The 18,158-nt window shown below is 39.3% G+C and overlaps 1 protein-coding gene across 1 annotated transcript in view; it reads right to left on the bottom strand.

Annotated features, from left to right (window-relative positions):
• Nucleotides 1-5,335, bottom strand: part of LOC311059155 (uncharacterized protein) — a 30,940-nt gene extending 25,605 nt beyond the window's left edge. The window contains exon 1 of the mRNA XM_084076839.1: nucleotides 5,171-5,335. Coding sequence (XP_083932965.1) covers nucleotides 5,171-5,228 — 58 coding nt within the window. The 5' untranslated portion in view covers nucleotides 5,229-5,335. The remainder of the gene's footprint in view (nucleotides 1-5,170) is intronic.
• Between the last annotated feature and the right edge of the window lie 12,823 nt (nucleotides 5,336-18,158).

Below are 18,158 nucleotides of genomic sequence, written 5' to 3' on the forward strand. Positions count from 1 at the left end.
TATATTTGGCCGGGGACCCCCATCTCAAAATATGTTGTTACAGGGACCCCCCTAGAAGCAAAGACTTGAGATAAAAATGTGTTGTCTTTTGTAAACCAAACTAACTAAAAACATATATATTCAAAGATTTTCACACATTTTGAAGATTTTTCTAAAATAGCAGATCTACAAGCTTGTAGCGCTATGAGCTTTTATATCTGCTATTTTTTAATGGACAAAGTATAAGATATACCAATTAAAGTGGTTACACAGATGCGTTCCCAGTTTTAACGGGTTAACTCAGAATTGTGTATAAATGGAACCAAATGCTCTCTCAGGGGAATTCACATTAAGGTTACTGTGTGTGTGTGTGTGTGTGTGTGTGTGTGTGTGTGTGTGTGTGTGTGTGTGTGTGTGTGTGTGTGTGTGTGTGTGTGTGTGTGTGTGTGTGTGTGTGTGTGTGTGTGTGTGTGTGTGTGTGTGTGTGTGTGTGTGTGTGTGTGTGTGTGTGTGTGTGTGTGTGTGCAGGCAGGAAGCATAATAGTGTCAAGTTTCTTTCTGCTCAGCCAGAGATTTCCTGACGAGGACAAAGTGACACATTGGTACTCAGCCCATGACGCATCTCACAAGACAATGATGTGGTAATCACAGCTCTCCTGTGTGTGTGTGTGTGTGTGTGTGTGTGTGTGTGTGTGTGTGTGTGTGTGTGTGTGTGTGTGTGTGTGTGTGTGTGTGTGTGTGTGTGTGTGTGTGTGTGTGTGTGTGTGTGTGTGTGTGTGTGTGTGTGTGTGTGGGCCTATCTGTGAACGCCACTTCCGTTCCGTTCTCTCACCTGGGTCTGCCTCAGTCTAACATTACAGTCATGACATGCAAAAAACCTGAAATAATAATAATGACTCAGAAGGAAGATGACAAAGATTCATTTAAATCTTCACGTCAACAATAGGGCTGTACAATTAATAAAACTGAATCAAAAATCGTGGTTTTATGTTTCACAATTACGTAAAAACTAAAAACTATAACATTGTCCAACTCCATCTCCCCATCCATCAGGATCACAGAAACACTAAATCAGAGGCCATTACATGCAATTTGCTCCACAAGCTCTCAAAGCGTCACGATGTGATGTGAGCCTGTAGATCGATTTGTTTTTTGCTTTTTTTTCAAATGTTTTGAAAATGTTTGCCTACAATGACATGGACGCCTATTTTTAAAATGGTTTTAGTATATTTGCAAAATGTGTTTAGTCATTATTATGTAGCCTAGGCCCTCGCTCATTCAAACCGGGAACGCATCTGTCTCATTTTAGATTTTAGCTTTACTATAACCTTTATTTTATACTTTGGCTATTCAAAAATAGCAGATCTACAAGCTCATAGCGTGGCATTTAATGAGCTTGTAGAGCTGCTACTTCTTTTTTTTTTTTTCGTGAAAATGTGCGCAAATCTTTGAATATATATATATTTTGTAACTGAAATCTTTACTTCTGGGGGGTCCATGGAACTAAATATTTTGAGATGGGGGTCAGCAGCTAAATACATATCATTTTGGGGGTCCTTGACATGAAATAGTTTGAGCACCACTGATATAGCAACATAAGTTTTCCAGAAACCTGTTAGAAGACATTTGTAGAGGCTCGTCAACACCCAACATCGCACCAACCAACGCGCCCCACCGCTCTATGTTCACTTTCTTGCACCAGGGGGGCCACAGCTGTAGACTTGAGTAAATACAGTGGCTCCTGTCCCCCCTGGCCATGAGATAAGAGTCTCCAACCATATTGATTTGACAGGGGAAGGAATTCCAGCTGTCCATGCCTGGCCCACTAGGCTACTTGAATGTCTAGGAGGCACAAGTGCTTCAAAAAAGCAATCAGGCTTTTCTTACATCTTCATCACAATGGAATGTGTGTCCTTAACAAATAAATGATCCATGATCTGTGGACAAAAGAATCGTTGTCCTCTTTTACTTCCCCTTCAGAAGTATGGCTAAATTAGTGTTGAGCTGAAAGGTGAAACCTTTCCACAGGAATGCAAAATACAGCAACATTACAGTATCACCAGCAGACCCCATACTGTACCTCCTCATGTGCTTACAGAGACCCTCCAAAGAGAAGACGTCTTTACATTAAACATGACATAAATCTCACAGCCAGAGTCAAACAAAATGAATCAGTGGTCTGAACAAAAGTGACGTACTGCAATGACTATAGTGCTTTCATGCTCAACTAGTTAAACATCCTTTTAGTGCATATTACAGGCTAAGCAACTGACAAATCAAAGCTGGTAATTTAAAAACAAATCATTGCAATGCAAAGGAGCTCCAAGGCTCACAAAGGCCATCAGACATCAAGGAATCATAGCGGTATCTTGTTGTAAACATCAAAGTGTGGGGGGGGGGGGGCTGAAAGGAGTTCTATACTATCTGCCTGGAAGGAACCACCTTAATGCTCCAACTTGTCCTCTACTAGCCTATGTCTAATAGTCTGAATAAAGTGACATGAAAAAGGAACTACTACTAAGTATTGCGGTAGTCTGCTAGAAACGCTCTTCACTGTAAACATTTAACATGCAAATAGTAACAGACATGCAAACACATGAATGGATGGCAGCCATTGATGTGGTTTAAAGAATGACTCATTATAATATAACCTGTTCCACCACGGTGTCTCTACACATGTAAACAAATAGAACACATGAAGCTATGCATGGCTCCTATTGGCCAATCAGTGTCTCTCAAATAATGACTCAACTTAAAGCTGCAATCCAGAACTGATTTTAATGAATAAAACATTATTTTAAGCACTCTGTATGATAGAGTATGTTAAAACTATATAACTAGGACTCCATACTCTTTCATTGACTCATTTAGGACAGCTTCTGGTTGGTAAGTAGTTCTGCCTGAGGCCTAAAGATCCAATATCTCTCCTGGACCAGAGGGATTCCCTCTTGAGAGAGCAGGAGAAGTTTGCTGTCCAGGGAGTCCAGGGTTCAAATCCCGGGTCGGACATGAAACTTACAGACTGACTGCAGCTACACTGGGGCAGGTTTGGTTTGATATGATCTGCTCTAATGCAACCTATTGGAGACACTGTTGTTATGAAAACAACATTCAATAATAGTCTGGACTATTCCACACATTCTTATTGTTGGGCTGAGATAATTCAACCAAACAGTGAAGCTCTTTGTGGTGGATTTATTATACAATGTCTTTTTACCATTCAAAATATGTTTAGTTGTCTCTACACAGTAAAATATGTTTAGTTGTCTCTACACAGTAAAATATGTTTAGTTGTCTGTCTCTACACAGTAAAATATGTTTAGTTTAGTTGTCTCTACACAGTAAAATATGTTTAGTTTAGTTGTCTCTACACAGTAAAATATGTTTAGTTGTCTCTACACAGTAAAATATGTTTAGTTGTCTGTCTCTACACAGTAAAATATGTTTAGTTTAGTTGTCTCTACACAGTAAAATATGTTTAGTTTAGTTGTCTCTACACAGTAAAATATGTTTAGTTGTCTCTACACAGTAAAATATGTTTAGTTGTCTGTCTCTACACAGTAAAATATGTTTAGTTGTCTGTCTCTACACAGTAAAATATGTTTAGTTGTCTCTACACAGTAAAATATGTTTAGTTGTCTGTCTCTACACAGTAAAATATGTTTAGTTGTCTGTCTCTACACAGTAAAATATGTTTAGTTGTCTGTCTCTACACAGTAAAATATGTTTAGTTGTCTGTCTCTACACAGTAAAATATGTTTAGTTGTCTGTCTCTACACAGTAAAATATGTTTAGTTGTCTGTCTCTACACAGTAAAATATGTTTAGTTGTCTGTCTCTACACAGTAAAATATGTTTAGTTTAGTTGTCTCTACACAGTAAAATATGTTTAGTTGTCTCTACACAGTAAAATATGTTTAGTTGTCTGTCTCTACACAGTAAAATATGTTTAGTTGTCTGTCTCTACACAGTAAAATATGTTTAGTTGTCTGTCTCTACACAGTAAAATATGTTTAGTTTAGTTGTCTCTACACAGTAAAATATGTTTAGTTGTCTGTCTCTCTCTACAAAGTAAAATGTTCTCTATCATTTAACTCAGTGGTTCTCAACCTTTTCATGCCATGACCCATGACCCCCCAAAATAATCACATTTGAACTGGGGACCCCCCAAAATAATCACATTTGAACTGGGGACCCCCAAAAATAATGATATTTGAACTGGGGACCCCCACCTTGACAAGCACAGTAGAGTAAAAAATACCTCAAAATTGTACTTAGTAAATGTACGTAGTTACTTTACACTAAATTGGGTCTTTGAAATGAAAAGGGTTGAAACACTGGAATCAGTTTGACTGACTGGTCTAAACATGTTACAATGTAACTCCTGAGAGTAACAAATGTAACCAAATGGACACTTAGGGTCCGTTTGGTTACATTACACTGTGAGACTGAGTTATTAGTTGAACTGGTCTAACTAGAGCAGGGTGTAGTTGTTTAGTTCACAGCCATCAGTGTAAAATAACACATTTACATTCATACTTTTACTTCAGACAAACATGTACTGCTGTCTGCTGGTCTAACGTGTTACAATGTAACTGTTGAGTGTAACAAATGTAACCAAACAGACACTGTACACTACGGGTCCATTTGGTTACATTACACTTTGATCACAGTTGGATCAGAGTGTAATGTAACAACCAAACGGTTACAAATGTAACCAAACGGACACTCAACGGGTCCATTTGGTTACATTACACTCTGATCACAGTTGGATCAGAGTGTAATGTAACCAAACGGTTACAAATGTAACCAAACGGACAGTCAACGGGTCCATTTGGTTACATTAAGTTGTATCAGAGTGTAATGTAACCAAACGGATCATCAGGGTGTAGTTAGTTAGTGTAGTGTTAGAGTGTAGTTTGTTAGTCAGGGTGTAGTTTAGTTAGTTAGTTCTCAGCCTGATGGAGAGAAACGGAATTTGCTTTTGTTTCAATGTTTCACTAAATAATGAAGTCAAACTTTTACCAACGGATCCGTTTTACAGCAGAACGTTTCCTCTCTCTATTCTATATTATTATATATTATTATCAGTGACATTATGAACACTTTAAACGGAACCAACAACTTTCTTGTCTCTGTTTTGTTGGTAAAGTATCTGAAGTCATAAAGTCATAAAGTAGTTGTTTTCTTACCGCTCCCCAGTCCTAAGAGGCGGATAATGTCTCTGGTGAACCTCATCACATCTACCATCCATCCACCATGCTGTCTGTAAAGGTTTAATAAGTTAAAAGATGTTTTATTAGGATTCTAAAACATGGACTTTTGGGTGATAAGGTTTATCGAATCTGCGGGAATCTTTCTGCTTCCTCCTCCCGAGCTGACGTCACTGACGTTACCACTCTGTCCGTCCCATGGCCCGGAGGGACGGCCGCGCTGTGATTGGCTGGTCTGGTTGCCGTTGGCAACTGATTGCGTAAATGTGTTTATCAGTGGTGGAAAAAGTACTACTTTTTTTTTACTTACGTAAAAGTATCAATACTGCAATATGGAAATACTCAATTCAATTCAAAATTTACTTGAGTCAAAGCACAAAAGTATTTGTATCAAAATGTACTTAAAGTACCAAAAGTAGAGAGTATTCATATATAAATATATATATATATATATATATATATATATATATATATATATATATATATATATATATATATATATATATATATATATATATATATATATATATACTACTGTAGCTTTGGTCCATACGCTATGGACCAGATGCCAATGTGACTTTACTTTATTATTATCTATTATTTCTGAGCATATATTATTTTACAGTATATATATATTTTAATTGTTAATTTTTTTTCCAGTTTAAATTGATAATATTAACCAACCTTCACCATTTACATTTATTTTTTGTTTCCTGATTTGTTTGTATTGTATCCTGCTGTTTGTATGGAAATGTTTATTAACAGTTGTTCATAATAATAACATAATTAATAAAGTTTATGAATGTAGGCTACACACTATCTATAAGGTTACACACTTTGGTAATGATCAATACTTTTGGCCCTGAAATGGCTCCATAACACACACACACACACACACACACACACACACACACACACACACACACACACACACACACACACACACACACACACACACACACACACACACACACACACACTGCAGTGTGGTGTTGTTGTTGTTGTTGTTGTTGTTGTTGTGTTTGTCCTAAAGGGTATTTCTTCATAGAAAACCAACAACCTAACTAGCCTTCCTCCAGGCTATGGGATTTAGACGGTTGGACGCTAAGCAGCATCTTAAAGGCACAATCCGCCAAAAATCAGGTCCAGACGGTCATTGGGTCCAAAATGACCCATATATTATAATCAATATATTTTTGATAAATATCCTGTTAGTCAAGATTTGCGTAATTTAGAAGCTGGTCTTAAATCTGACCAATATCAGACCTTTTGTGCCTATTCTGCATCACTCTAATATCCCTATATGATAACCAAGTAAGTATTATACTTATTCACATAATATACACTTATTATTTGTAGTGTAGTTGTGATTAGCTGCAAGTCAGAGTACCAGTCAGTGTGGTGTCGGAAAAGCTGGGTGAAGTTGAAACTGAATGTCTCCCATGTATGGCAAGCCGTTTTAACATTTAATCGCTAGACTGGATGTGTATAGTAGATATCTATAATTCAGTTCTTCCTAGTCAAAACTAACGTTTCGGATATCCATAATGACATTCCTCCTAGGAGGAACTGTCATTTGAGATATCCGAAACGTCATTCTTCCTAGGAGGAATGACATCACTTTTCCCATTCATGTGTATTGGGCTTTGAGTTTCGGATATCAGTAATTGCATTCTGGATATCTAAAACCAACATTCTGGATATCTACAATTGAATTCTTACTAGGAGGATCTACTCTTTCAGATATCTACAATGCAGTTTTTACTAGGACAAACTACCATTTTAGATATCCGAAATTAAAAAATCGTTCCAGACCTCCATAATTACTGCTAGGGTGCTGTTTTCCTTTTTTTTTATGGGTTCCCAAGATCGAATGCTCATTGATGCTTCAGTATAATCCTATACGAGCAAATGACCACGCTGATTGTCAAATACATTTATTATGTTAATGTCGCCATTGTCTGAAATTAGTCCAATCCTCACCTTTGTTTAGGGTTACACATGTCCTCTCCATATCCAGATCACACTGGAGCCATGTTGGTTAATTATATCAATGTCAGTTGTTGCCTAGGTCAGTGGTTCTCAACATGAGGTCCGGGGACCAACAAGGGCCATTAAGGGGCTCCCCAGCAAATTGATAATTAAACATGCCAAAATATCATAAATTAACACAATTAGACAATTTAGCCTAGATTAGGAAAAAGGCTGTTCTGATCATACACTGTAAAAATTGAGGCTTTGGATCAAAGTAAAAAAATTGCTTCAACTTGTTACAAGTAATATTTTACTTCTTCTCAACTTGAAAATTACCCTTCTCCAAAGCAAATATATCCACTTACTTTAAATTAAATAAGTTATCACAACCAATGAATATTTTTTATTATAAATAAATCATTTTTTTTTAAATAAAGCAATGTACTCTTTTTACATTAATTCGTTTTTTCACTTTGGTTTAAGCTTATATCTTAAGTTACCGTAAGTTAAGAAACTCCTTCCAACCAATGAACATTTTTTATTTGAACCAAACCATAAATTCTCTTTGAATGAACCTGTATTTTCACTTTTATTTAAGCTTATATTTTAAGTAACTACAAAGCAAAATTATGTATAAAACAGTATTTTTTAAAGTCTTTTTTTCACTTTAACAAAACCTAATGCGTTTTTGTCAACCTGTTACAACTTACAAGTAAACTAATTACTTTACTCCAAGTTGAAAATGACACTTGAAATTACGAAGAGACACAAATTTATATTCAACATTTATTATGGCGTCTTCCTGAGAACAAATACCATGAATACAAAAATCGGAATTATTTTAACAAAGTGCCACGTGCATGTGCACGATATACATTCACTTCTGAGCCTGGAAAACCCAAACAAATCTCAGATCCAATAAAACAAAGTGCCACGAGCATGTGCACGATACATTCACTTCCGAGTTTGGCAAACCCAACAAATCTCCAATAAAACAACACTTGCACACAAAGACAGAGAGGCAGAGAGACGGGGTGAGATGAAGAGAGGCAAAGAGATACAGAAATCTTTTGAGGCAAAAGTGCTTTGGTAAAATATTAGTCCTAAACATGGCAACAGTACATTTTCTAAGTGGCAAAGTCATACAGCGCTAGATTAAGACAATACAAAAATATTACACCAAAATCCACATGTCTGTAATTTAACATATAATATCTGCAGTGATAAGACACATTTCAAGGAAAACATTCACAATTGTCATGAGGTCCAGGCAAGGTATTTTACACCTTCACAAATTGCCTGCCAATAACATGACTGGCGGACCATTTTGAACAAATCTTTGCCATTTGCTAGCTGCCAATGAGTGTTACCTCTTCCTTAAAAATAGCAGAGCCTTAAGGCTATATTAGACTAACCCAGTCTGTCTCACAATCAGTCAGTCAGTAATCCTATCAGTCTGTAACAGTAAACAGTCATTAAACCAGTCTCAGAAAATATTGGGAAGAAAAAAAAGCTTGTAAACAGGGACTGAAACCAACAAATACTGTAGCTCCTGCAAGAAGTCATCAACAGCCACACCAGAGACAAGAAAATCATGCTCCAACTTAACACATTTGTTGTATGTACAGTATATAGCAACATACATTTGTTGTAACGTTTGAAGTTTTTCAGAAAACTTAGGTCAGGATTTAGAATCGGCCTAAGGTCTAAATGGGTTAAATAAAACTGAGGCAAATTTACACAACAGAACAGGACACATCTTCAACATTTTGCATTTCATGGACAGAAGCACTTGACTGACTCATCATCTGAAATATTCTCCTGCAATTCATTGCTTGAATCTTGAGAGGGAAACTCTAAGCAATGCCAGGCTTTAAATTAAATCATTTATAGAAGATGCCTTGTGGCTTCTGGACTTCTGAGTCCTGAAGGCTCCATAAATATTTGTCTTATATGGGCACCCTTGAAAAATACATGTAACAGTTTCAAAATTTAGCAGATGCTGTCCAATGTGACGCAAGTAGTCTTTCAAAGTTGTGCTTTGTTTGTATGCACACAAAAGGCATGTAAAAGTTGTCAGTTCAGCCTTTTCAGTGGCAAGTTGAGGGTGGCTCCTTGACAAATGACTCCTAAGGGCATTCCAGGTCTTAAACTAACAAGGGCAGGTTACATATGTGCATGGGTAGGCATGACAGTAGTATAGTAGGGTAAGGTTCTAATACCCATTTCTACCGCTAGGGTATGGTATGAAGCCCCTAGGGATACATACAGTATATGGTGCTCCTCGCAAGGGCTTTGTTCACACCTAAGGTGTTTGAGCTATTGTTTTCTCCGCCCACAGCTGCAACCAGGCCTGGAACCCTAAAATAGCCTAGTCTCTAGAAGTAACCAAATGGACCCATGGGTCTTTAATCATGTATGCTCTCAAGAGTTAAATTATTGTCAAAAATCTGCATTACTTAATTAAAGAATTGTTATTTTGATCAATGTTTGCCTATTATCACTCCTATTGGTATACCAACTCTCCATCATTTACATTATTGTAGCTAAGTACCCCCTCACTGATTTACATGGTGTTTCTAAAGGGTTAGGGTTTAGGGTTCATTAATATTATATATTACGGTTGACCGAGTATCTGCCATTATGGCATTAACCACTTCAGGCCCTTATACATTCAGAACATCTGAAAAATAGCTTATCTACAAGGTTTAGTGGTTAGGGGATCGTAAAATAGTGGTCCACTGGTAGTGGGTAACGGGGGATGGTAACATATGGTGATTTTGGGGATCTATCTATCTATCTGTCTATCTATCTGTCTGTCTATCGGACTGTCTATCGGACTGTCTATCTGTCTATCGGACTGTCTATCGTTCTGTCTATCTGTCTATCTATCTGTCTGTCTATCGGACTGTCTATCTGTCTATCTGTCTATCGGACTGTCTATCGTTCTGTCTATCTGTCTATCGGACTGTCTATCTGTCTATCGGACTGTCTATCGGACTGTCTATCTGTCTATCGGACTGTCTATCGGACTGTCTATCGTTCTGTCTATCTGTCTATCGGACTGTCTATCTGTCTATCGGACTGTCTATCGGACTGTCTATCGTTCTGTCTATCTGTCTATCGGACTGTCTATCTGTCTATCGGACTGTCTATCGGACCGTCTATCTGTCTATCGGACTGTCTATCGGACTGTCCTTGACAGACAGACAGACAGATCCCCAAAATCACCATATGTTACCATCCCCCGTTACCCACTACCCACTGTCTTTGGAAAAAAACAGAGACCCAGAGATAGAGACAGAGGGAATTAGAATGATAAATGGGTCTTATTGCTAAACCAAGGATGAATTAAATAATGAAACAAATTAAATAATCAATCTGAAATTATTAATTATGGATTAATAATTATGGAATGTCAAAAATGTCAAAATTCTACCTAGCGGTAGAAATGGGTATTAGAACCTTACCCTACTATACTACTCATGACGACGTCCAAAATGTCCATGATCGATTCTGTAATTCTTGAGAAGAATCTATCAAAGTTGTGCTTGTTTGTATTCACACAAAAGGCATGTCATTCTTTTACAAATAAAAACAAATTCAGGGACAGAATGTTTTAACCGATTTAGACCGGAGGTCGATTCTAATAGTGCCTTCTAAATCCTGTCCTGAAAAGTATAGTTACAAATAGGGGTTCACGCCCTAAATGGGTTAAACGAAGTGTGTGTGATTTGTAAGGCTCACATTTAACCTTGCTCCAAGTAAATAGTTTACACTCTTGCAAGGTTCTGTACCCTTTGGACATCTTTTTGCTCTCTGTCCATTTAAAATCTAAAGAACATAAAAAAATAATTTGTCCCATTTTGACTGAGGTTTTACAGGTTGGCTCAAAGGCTCCATCTCTATCCATATAATTCTTTTACAAATAAAAACACAATTTAGGGACAATGTTTTAAACAGAATGTGGGATTTGTAAGGCTCACATTAACCTTGCTCCAAGTAAAGATGTGATTTATAAGGCTCACATTAACCTTTCTCCAAGTAAAGATGTGATTTATAAGGCTCACATTAACCTTTCTCCAAGTAAAGATGTGATTTTTAAGGCTCACATTAACCTTTCTCCAAGTAAAGAGTTTACACAGGATCTTGCAGCTTTGCTGCAAGGTTCTGTACCCTTTTTGACATCTTTTTGCGCTCTATGTCCATGATGATTTTCTGAAAGGCCTCAAAACTATACTTGAGCCCTTCTGGATACTTTAAGTCCAGGGCATAGATAAGGCCAAACAGCATGGCACACGCAGAAGCAACTGAGGACAGCCCACTGAGTACCTCAACACCATCAATAATGATGCCAATTTCCACCGGTTCGCAGAGAGGACCTTGATTTTCACGCAGGACAAACACCCCCATGGTGGTGTTCGCAAGCTCCGTCTCAGCCTCATCCTTCTGGACAACCTGAAGACAGACAAGGAGGGAGAAAGAGAGAACATTAGCATTTGTCACAGTTCATCATCATAACCTTTATTTCAGCTCGGAGTACAGTTGAGGGGCAGGCCCTCATTTTCAATGTAGCCGAGATACAGAACACAGTAATCAACAGGAATAGACATTCACATACAGCAATAAAATACATTTATCAGAATACAGAAAGAACTCAAAAACTAAAATAGTCAAAGAACTAGAACAGATATATCATAATCAAATAATTAAATAAAGCTGTTACAATCCTGAACAAAAATGTTGGAAATCATTTCCCTGAAACTACCTAAAGATGGAAGTGATTTGATTTTCAAGGACCTCTGGAGCTCATTCCAGGCAGATGGAGCACTGACAGAAAATGCTGTCTTGCCTAACACCATCTGCGCAAAAGGAACCTTGAGCGTCAGGAGATCACTCGAGCGGGTCTGGTATGTAATAGGGTTCTGAACCAACAAAGAACAAATATAAGGGGGGAGCATTCCTGATATGGCTTTAAAAATAAATAGATACCAGTGTTTATCACGCCTCTCAGTTAAAGAGGATAAGCCTGCATTCCCGTATAGTGTACTGTGATGGGTACCATAGGTGTCACCAGAGACCCATCTTAGGGCAGAATGGTACACAGTGTCAAGGCGTTTAAAAATTGATGGAGCAGCAGTTCTATAAATAATGTCTCCATAGTCTAAAACCGAGAGAAAAGTGGCTTCAATAATTGTTTTCCTACTGGATGCAGGAAAGCATGATTTATTTCTATAGAAAAAAACATTTTTTTGTCTCAAGGTTATCAATGTGAAATTTAAAATACAATTTCTCATCTAGCCAGATGCCCAGGTAATTGTATTCCGAGACCCTTTCTATTGTAGCACCACTTGAAGAGGTTATGACTATGTCGCTAAGGTTGGTGGTTTTAACTCTAGTGAACAGCATGAATTTGGTTTTGCTTGCATTTAAAACCAGTCTAAGCTCAACCAGGGCAGCCTGGAGAGCATTGAAAGCAAGCTGCAGCTTCTTGGTGGCAAGATGAGCTGAGTCAGCGACACAGTATATGACCGTGTCATCTGCATAAAGGTGGGCCTTACAGTCATTAAGAGTAGAGATAATATTGTTAATATATAAAGTAAAAAGTACTGGGCCTAAGACTGAGCCCTGTGGGACGCCCACGGAGACTGGCCGAAACCCAGATTGAGAGCTTCCGGACTTCACAGCTTGATGTCTATTTGTTAAGTAAGTTTGAAACCATTCCGAGGTTTCATTATTATTAATGGTATTTGTAACTAAGGTGACTGCAGTGATTGTACTATGTTTGGCTCTGAAACCGGATTGATTTTCATTTAACACTGAGAAGGATGGAATAATTTGAGTTGTGAGTTTATGAGTGATTCCAAAATTTTGGCAAGGCAACTTTGAAATCGGTGTGTAATTATTTAGCTCTTGTCTATCACCACCTTTGTGAAGTGGGATGACGTGCGCAAGTTTCCAAATACGAAGGAAAATATTTAATGAAATAGAGAGATTAAAAATATGAGCTATGTGCTCTGCAATAAGAGGTGCAGCTGTCTTTAAAAATAAAGGATCTAAGTGATCCTCACCAGTCGAGGTCTTATGGTTTATTGTAAGCAAAGCTTCCAGAACAATAGAGGTAGAGAGGTGCTGTATGGAGAACTGAGCAGTTGGGCTAATTCTAAAATTGCTGTAATCCGTTGAAAGTGGGGGTCCACTATAAGTATTACTAAATAAGTGCCCTGCATCTGTAAAATGCAGATTAAAAGCAGAGCATACCTCCAAAGGATCTGAAATTACGCCATTACTACCATTTATTTGAGATGGTAGGGCAGAGGTGGAATTATTATTAAGGGCGTTCACTTCTTTCCAGAATTTAACTGTATTTCCCTGAGAGTAAGTTATTAAATTTAAAAAATAATTAGATTTTTAGATTTTGAAGCCACAGATGAAAGCTATAGATTCGGCTAAAGTGTTAAATTTTATTGGAAAGTGTTGGAATGGGGCCCGATACAATGCATCGCTTTCCCAGTCTTTCTATTGTGGAGCATAGTAGTTCCATGTCTGTTCGCATCTTTGTGGAATGTCTAGCCATGACGTCATTCGTACCCACGTGTGTAATGACAACAGTGACAGTAGGATGCAAATCAACAACAGCTGGAGCTAGTGCAATCATGTCTGATATCTTTCCTCCGGAGAGGCAGTAGGTAACAGCACCTGGGAGGACTAGATGCCTAACCAGGGAATATAGATAGAGTTATGGCACTAGACCTTTTCTAACGACCGTTGCCCAGGATAGGGGGGCAGGCGAGGATCCAACATCATCCAGGGAAGGCTGTACAATAGCCGCAGCGGCGGACGATGACTGCCGGCTACCCCCGGGTTCGGCGGCGGCCAGGCGGGAGCACAGTGCTGACTTGCAGCAGGAGTCCCTCTATCATCTCCTCGATGGAACGAATCTCCACCTCCAGCTTGGCGACCTCCGTTTGTGGCGCCATTGGCACTGTTAAAATAACAAAGACACAACCAGCGAAGGGACAAGAAAATGGCACCAGGCAGCGGAGAACCAGCGGCAGTAAAGCAGCTGTATGGCAGGAAAGGAAACTTACACGCTCGGGCCCCTTTCGGAGCTAGACAAGACTGAGACTCACCTGTTCTCTCAGATAGATAGCCGGACAAGACTGACAGACTCACCTGTTCTCTGAGATAGATAGCCGGACAAGACTGAGACTCACCTGTTCTCTCAGATAGATAGCCGGACAAGACTGACAGACTCACCTGTTCTCTGAGATAGATAGCCGGACAAGACTGAGACTCACCTGTTCTCTCAGATAGATAGCCGGACAAGACTGACAGACTCACCTGTTCTCTGAGATAGATAGCCGGACAAGACTGAGACTCACCTGTTCTCTCAGATAGATAGCCGGACAAGACTGACAGACTCACCTGTTCTCTCAGATAGATAGACAAGACTGACAGACTCACCTGTTCTTTCAGATAGATAGCATAGCAATTAAAGTGACAATCTAACTGGTCTAAACTGGGTAAACCGTTCTGCGCGCCCCTCGGCTGCGACGTTTCCTTTTTGACACACATCTACACTTCATGGAGTACATTTTTGTACTGGGGTTCTGGGGACTGTACGAGCAAAAAGAGGGACAGGTCAGGATTAAATTCATAAATGTAAGTTTGCTCATCCTGGCGCTTCATTCACTATTTCAGGAATAAATGGCCTTGCACAACAACGTTAACTATAAAGATAACGATGTGGCCATCCACATTGAGGAACTGTCTATTCTTATATTCTGTATAATTCTATACCTGCATATTATTCTATGCATGTATATTTTCATCCACGGCTCTGGTCCAGCTGTGTGAGATGTCATAAGTGATCGCGGAATTTGCCGTCGCTTTGAAATGACACTGCTGAGTGCAGTCCGATCCTTTGAGGGCTCTATCATGTTGCCTTTGCTTTGGCCTTGTGCCTCCAACATCTGCAGGTTGTCCTTTTCCATCCTTGTGTGGTACGAATGTCTCTGCATTAATGGTGAGGCCCTTTTCAAAGTAGGATTCCATTCCATTCAATTTCTGAGAAGCAGCACTCCGCACCCTTGAGCCAGAGGTTCTCAAAACATTCAGCATTGCCACCGATGCGGCTATGTCTGCTTCAAGCTGAAGTTGTTCCTTTAGTTTTCTTATGTGAGCTTCCTGTTCTTCTAGAGCATGCTTTTGTTCAAGCAACTTTTGCCGAGCCATTAAAGCAGCCATTTCAGCCTCGGCTTTAACACATGCAGATGCAGTAGAGGAAACCTTTGATCTCATTGAAACATGAGTCTTGTTGCTAAGGTTTGATATGCTGTCATACGGTTGAACATCCTCCTGAGCATCATAAACATTATGTGACTGAAGCACAGTCATTTCCACATTTTTCACATTTTCCACATCCCCATGTTCTCCATTTTCCTCCTCAGCAGCCTCATGCTGATGGGGCCTTTCAGTAGGCCTGTTATGAGCCTCTAGCTGGGGTTGGCTTGGTGGTCCTCTGGCTACTGAGAACCAGGCGTTAACATCTTCAATGCATCCATCTTTATATTTATTGACCTTTGAGAACCAGTTATTTTGCTTGTTCATCAAGTGGAATAATAGTCATTAAAGAATCATGCAGTGCATTGTCATTTTCGGACACTTTCATCAAGGCATCAAGTTGTGCTTTAACCAGTGAAACATTTTTCTCATCTTTCATGAGCTCTTTAATAGAGGTTATCAGAGCTTTTGTTTCCTCCACTTTCTTTTTGCGTTCCTTTTGGATTGATTCGATTTTATTTGCCAGGGCCTTTTCAGTGAGGTTTATTCTCCTTTTTTCCCCCCATGTCCTTTTTTCCAACATGTGAACCAACTTTTGTTCCTCCACTCATTTTGAATAAACAACGAAATGATCAGTCAGTGAGAATCCAATACAAAGCCACATAAACAGCCACAGCGATCGCAAAGAGAGCAGCCAGCGCACGTTAATCGTTTGTCACACACACACACACACACACACACACACACACACACACACACACAATAAAAGCTTGGCCCGGCGGGCCGCGCACACACATCAGTGTATTCAAGTTCACCACAATGACAGTTTCCACTCAGCAGCAGAACCAGCTCAAACTGTTCCAAACGAACCAACATGGGTCAACAGCAGAACCAAAAACGGGTCGGGTTACGTTACCGCTCGTCCTCCGTGATACGCTCCGTTCCGTGGTGTGTGCGTGCGTGCGTGCGTGTGTGCGTGTGTGTGTGTCCGCGGCTCCGTGCGTGCCTGCGTGCATGTCATTCCATTGTTTGTTTGTTTGCATGCGTTGCTCGCTTGTTCCGCGTCCAACGTGTGATTTTTCGTGTCCTTCCGTGGCTCCAATCCGTCTCCTTTGTGTCACTCTTTGCTAACAAATGTATGGCGACTACCAAACATATTAGTCACCGAGAGGCTATATCGGGGGGAAAGTTTACTTGCCAGACGCACTGCTTGTCATTAAAATCACTGTTCCAAGGTACTGAGTTTGTTCATTGTATTAAAGTTTAAAAGGTATTTCATTTAGCGACATCATGACATAGTGAATAGTAGGCTATACCGTGCGGTTAACAAAGTTGGACTTCCCCCATTCACCCCCTCTCCATTTCATTGATAAAAACCGCAGGTGAACAGCTGACTTTACTACCACTGTCTGACTGACGTAGCACCAACACCACGTGACCTCTTTGTGAATGACATGATCAATGAATCAATTAAAACCCATAACAACCCATTATAGCTGCCTATACCTGTCACCAACAACGGTGGCTCCTTACGGATCGTCACAATATGCTAAAAACGCACTGTAGAATAAAAAACAATTAAAAAACAAGTTGGAGTTGAAGTTGGAGTTGGTGTTTAATAAAACATGAAAATGACTAGGACAACCTTTTCGATCCCATTCATTTCAATTCTATGTTTTTATAGGCATTTCTGCAGGCTTTGTATAACGTAGTGGTTCTACAAGCAAGTACATCAGTGCAGGTGGTTTCAGAGTTACTTCTCTGAAGCAAGAGTTACAAGGTCTTATACATTTATTGTGAAAAAAAATTACAGCAATTCATTGATGTGAAAAAAGGAAATTTACTTTTACTTTTACTTAAGTATTTTACGTGTTTTTAAAAGCATACTCTTGATTACTTAAGTACATTTAAAAGCAATTACTTTTATACTCTTACTCGAGTAACATTTTGACTGGGCTACTTTTACTTGTAGTGGAGTAAATTTAACCAAGGAGTATCAGTACTCTTACTCAAGTACTGGGGTCGAGTACTCTGTCCACCTCTGTCAATATGAGCTCTCCGGTGCACATGACCTATTAAAATGGATTATTTTTCATAACTGATTAACTGTTGCAGTTGTTTAGTTGATGTATATATATATGACAGTTGGTTTTTGGAACCGACACAATTTATTTTGCTAACAAAATTGCTTATTAGATTGATGCTGCTTGGCCATATTGTTGTTAGTACTCATACATTTTTGTAGGGGGCGCTATAATACCAGCTTTCATGAGGCCTAGAGATTTAGCATGGTGCATTGTTGACATTTTCTGTCAGTTGAAATCTATCTCCGGTTGATAAAGTGACTTTAACCCTGGTGTCCTAATGCATTTTCACACTCATCTCTGTATGGCTTTCTTTTTCTTGACGTCCCTGCAGTGAATGGCAACGTGAAGGAGGAACCCATCAACAACAAAACCTTCCAGCAGATTCAGGAGCTTGTGGCCACGTTGACCAATCAGTCTGGCCTGGACATCATCCGTATCCACAAGCCTTTCCACACAGACAAGCCCAGCATCCAGGGACAGTGGCATCCTTTCACCAACCCACCACCTTCTATGGCCCCAGTTATACCTTCTATTGGCCCATTCTATAGGCTCAGTTATACCTTCTATTGTCCCAGTTATACCTTTTGTATAGGCCCAGATACGCGCGCGCACACACACAC

This window comes from Gymnoscopelus microlampas, assembly GCF_963454915.1.
Source record: "Gymnoscopelus microlampas genome assembly, chromosome: 13".
Classification (NCBI taxonomy): Eukaryota; Metazoa; Chordata; class Actinopteri; order Myctophiformes; family Myctophidae; genus Gymnoscopelus; species Gymnoscopelus microlampas.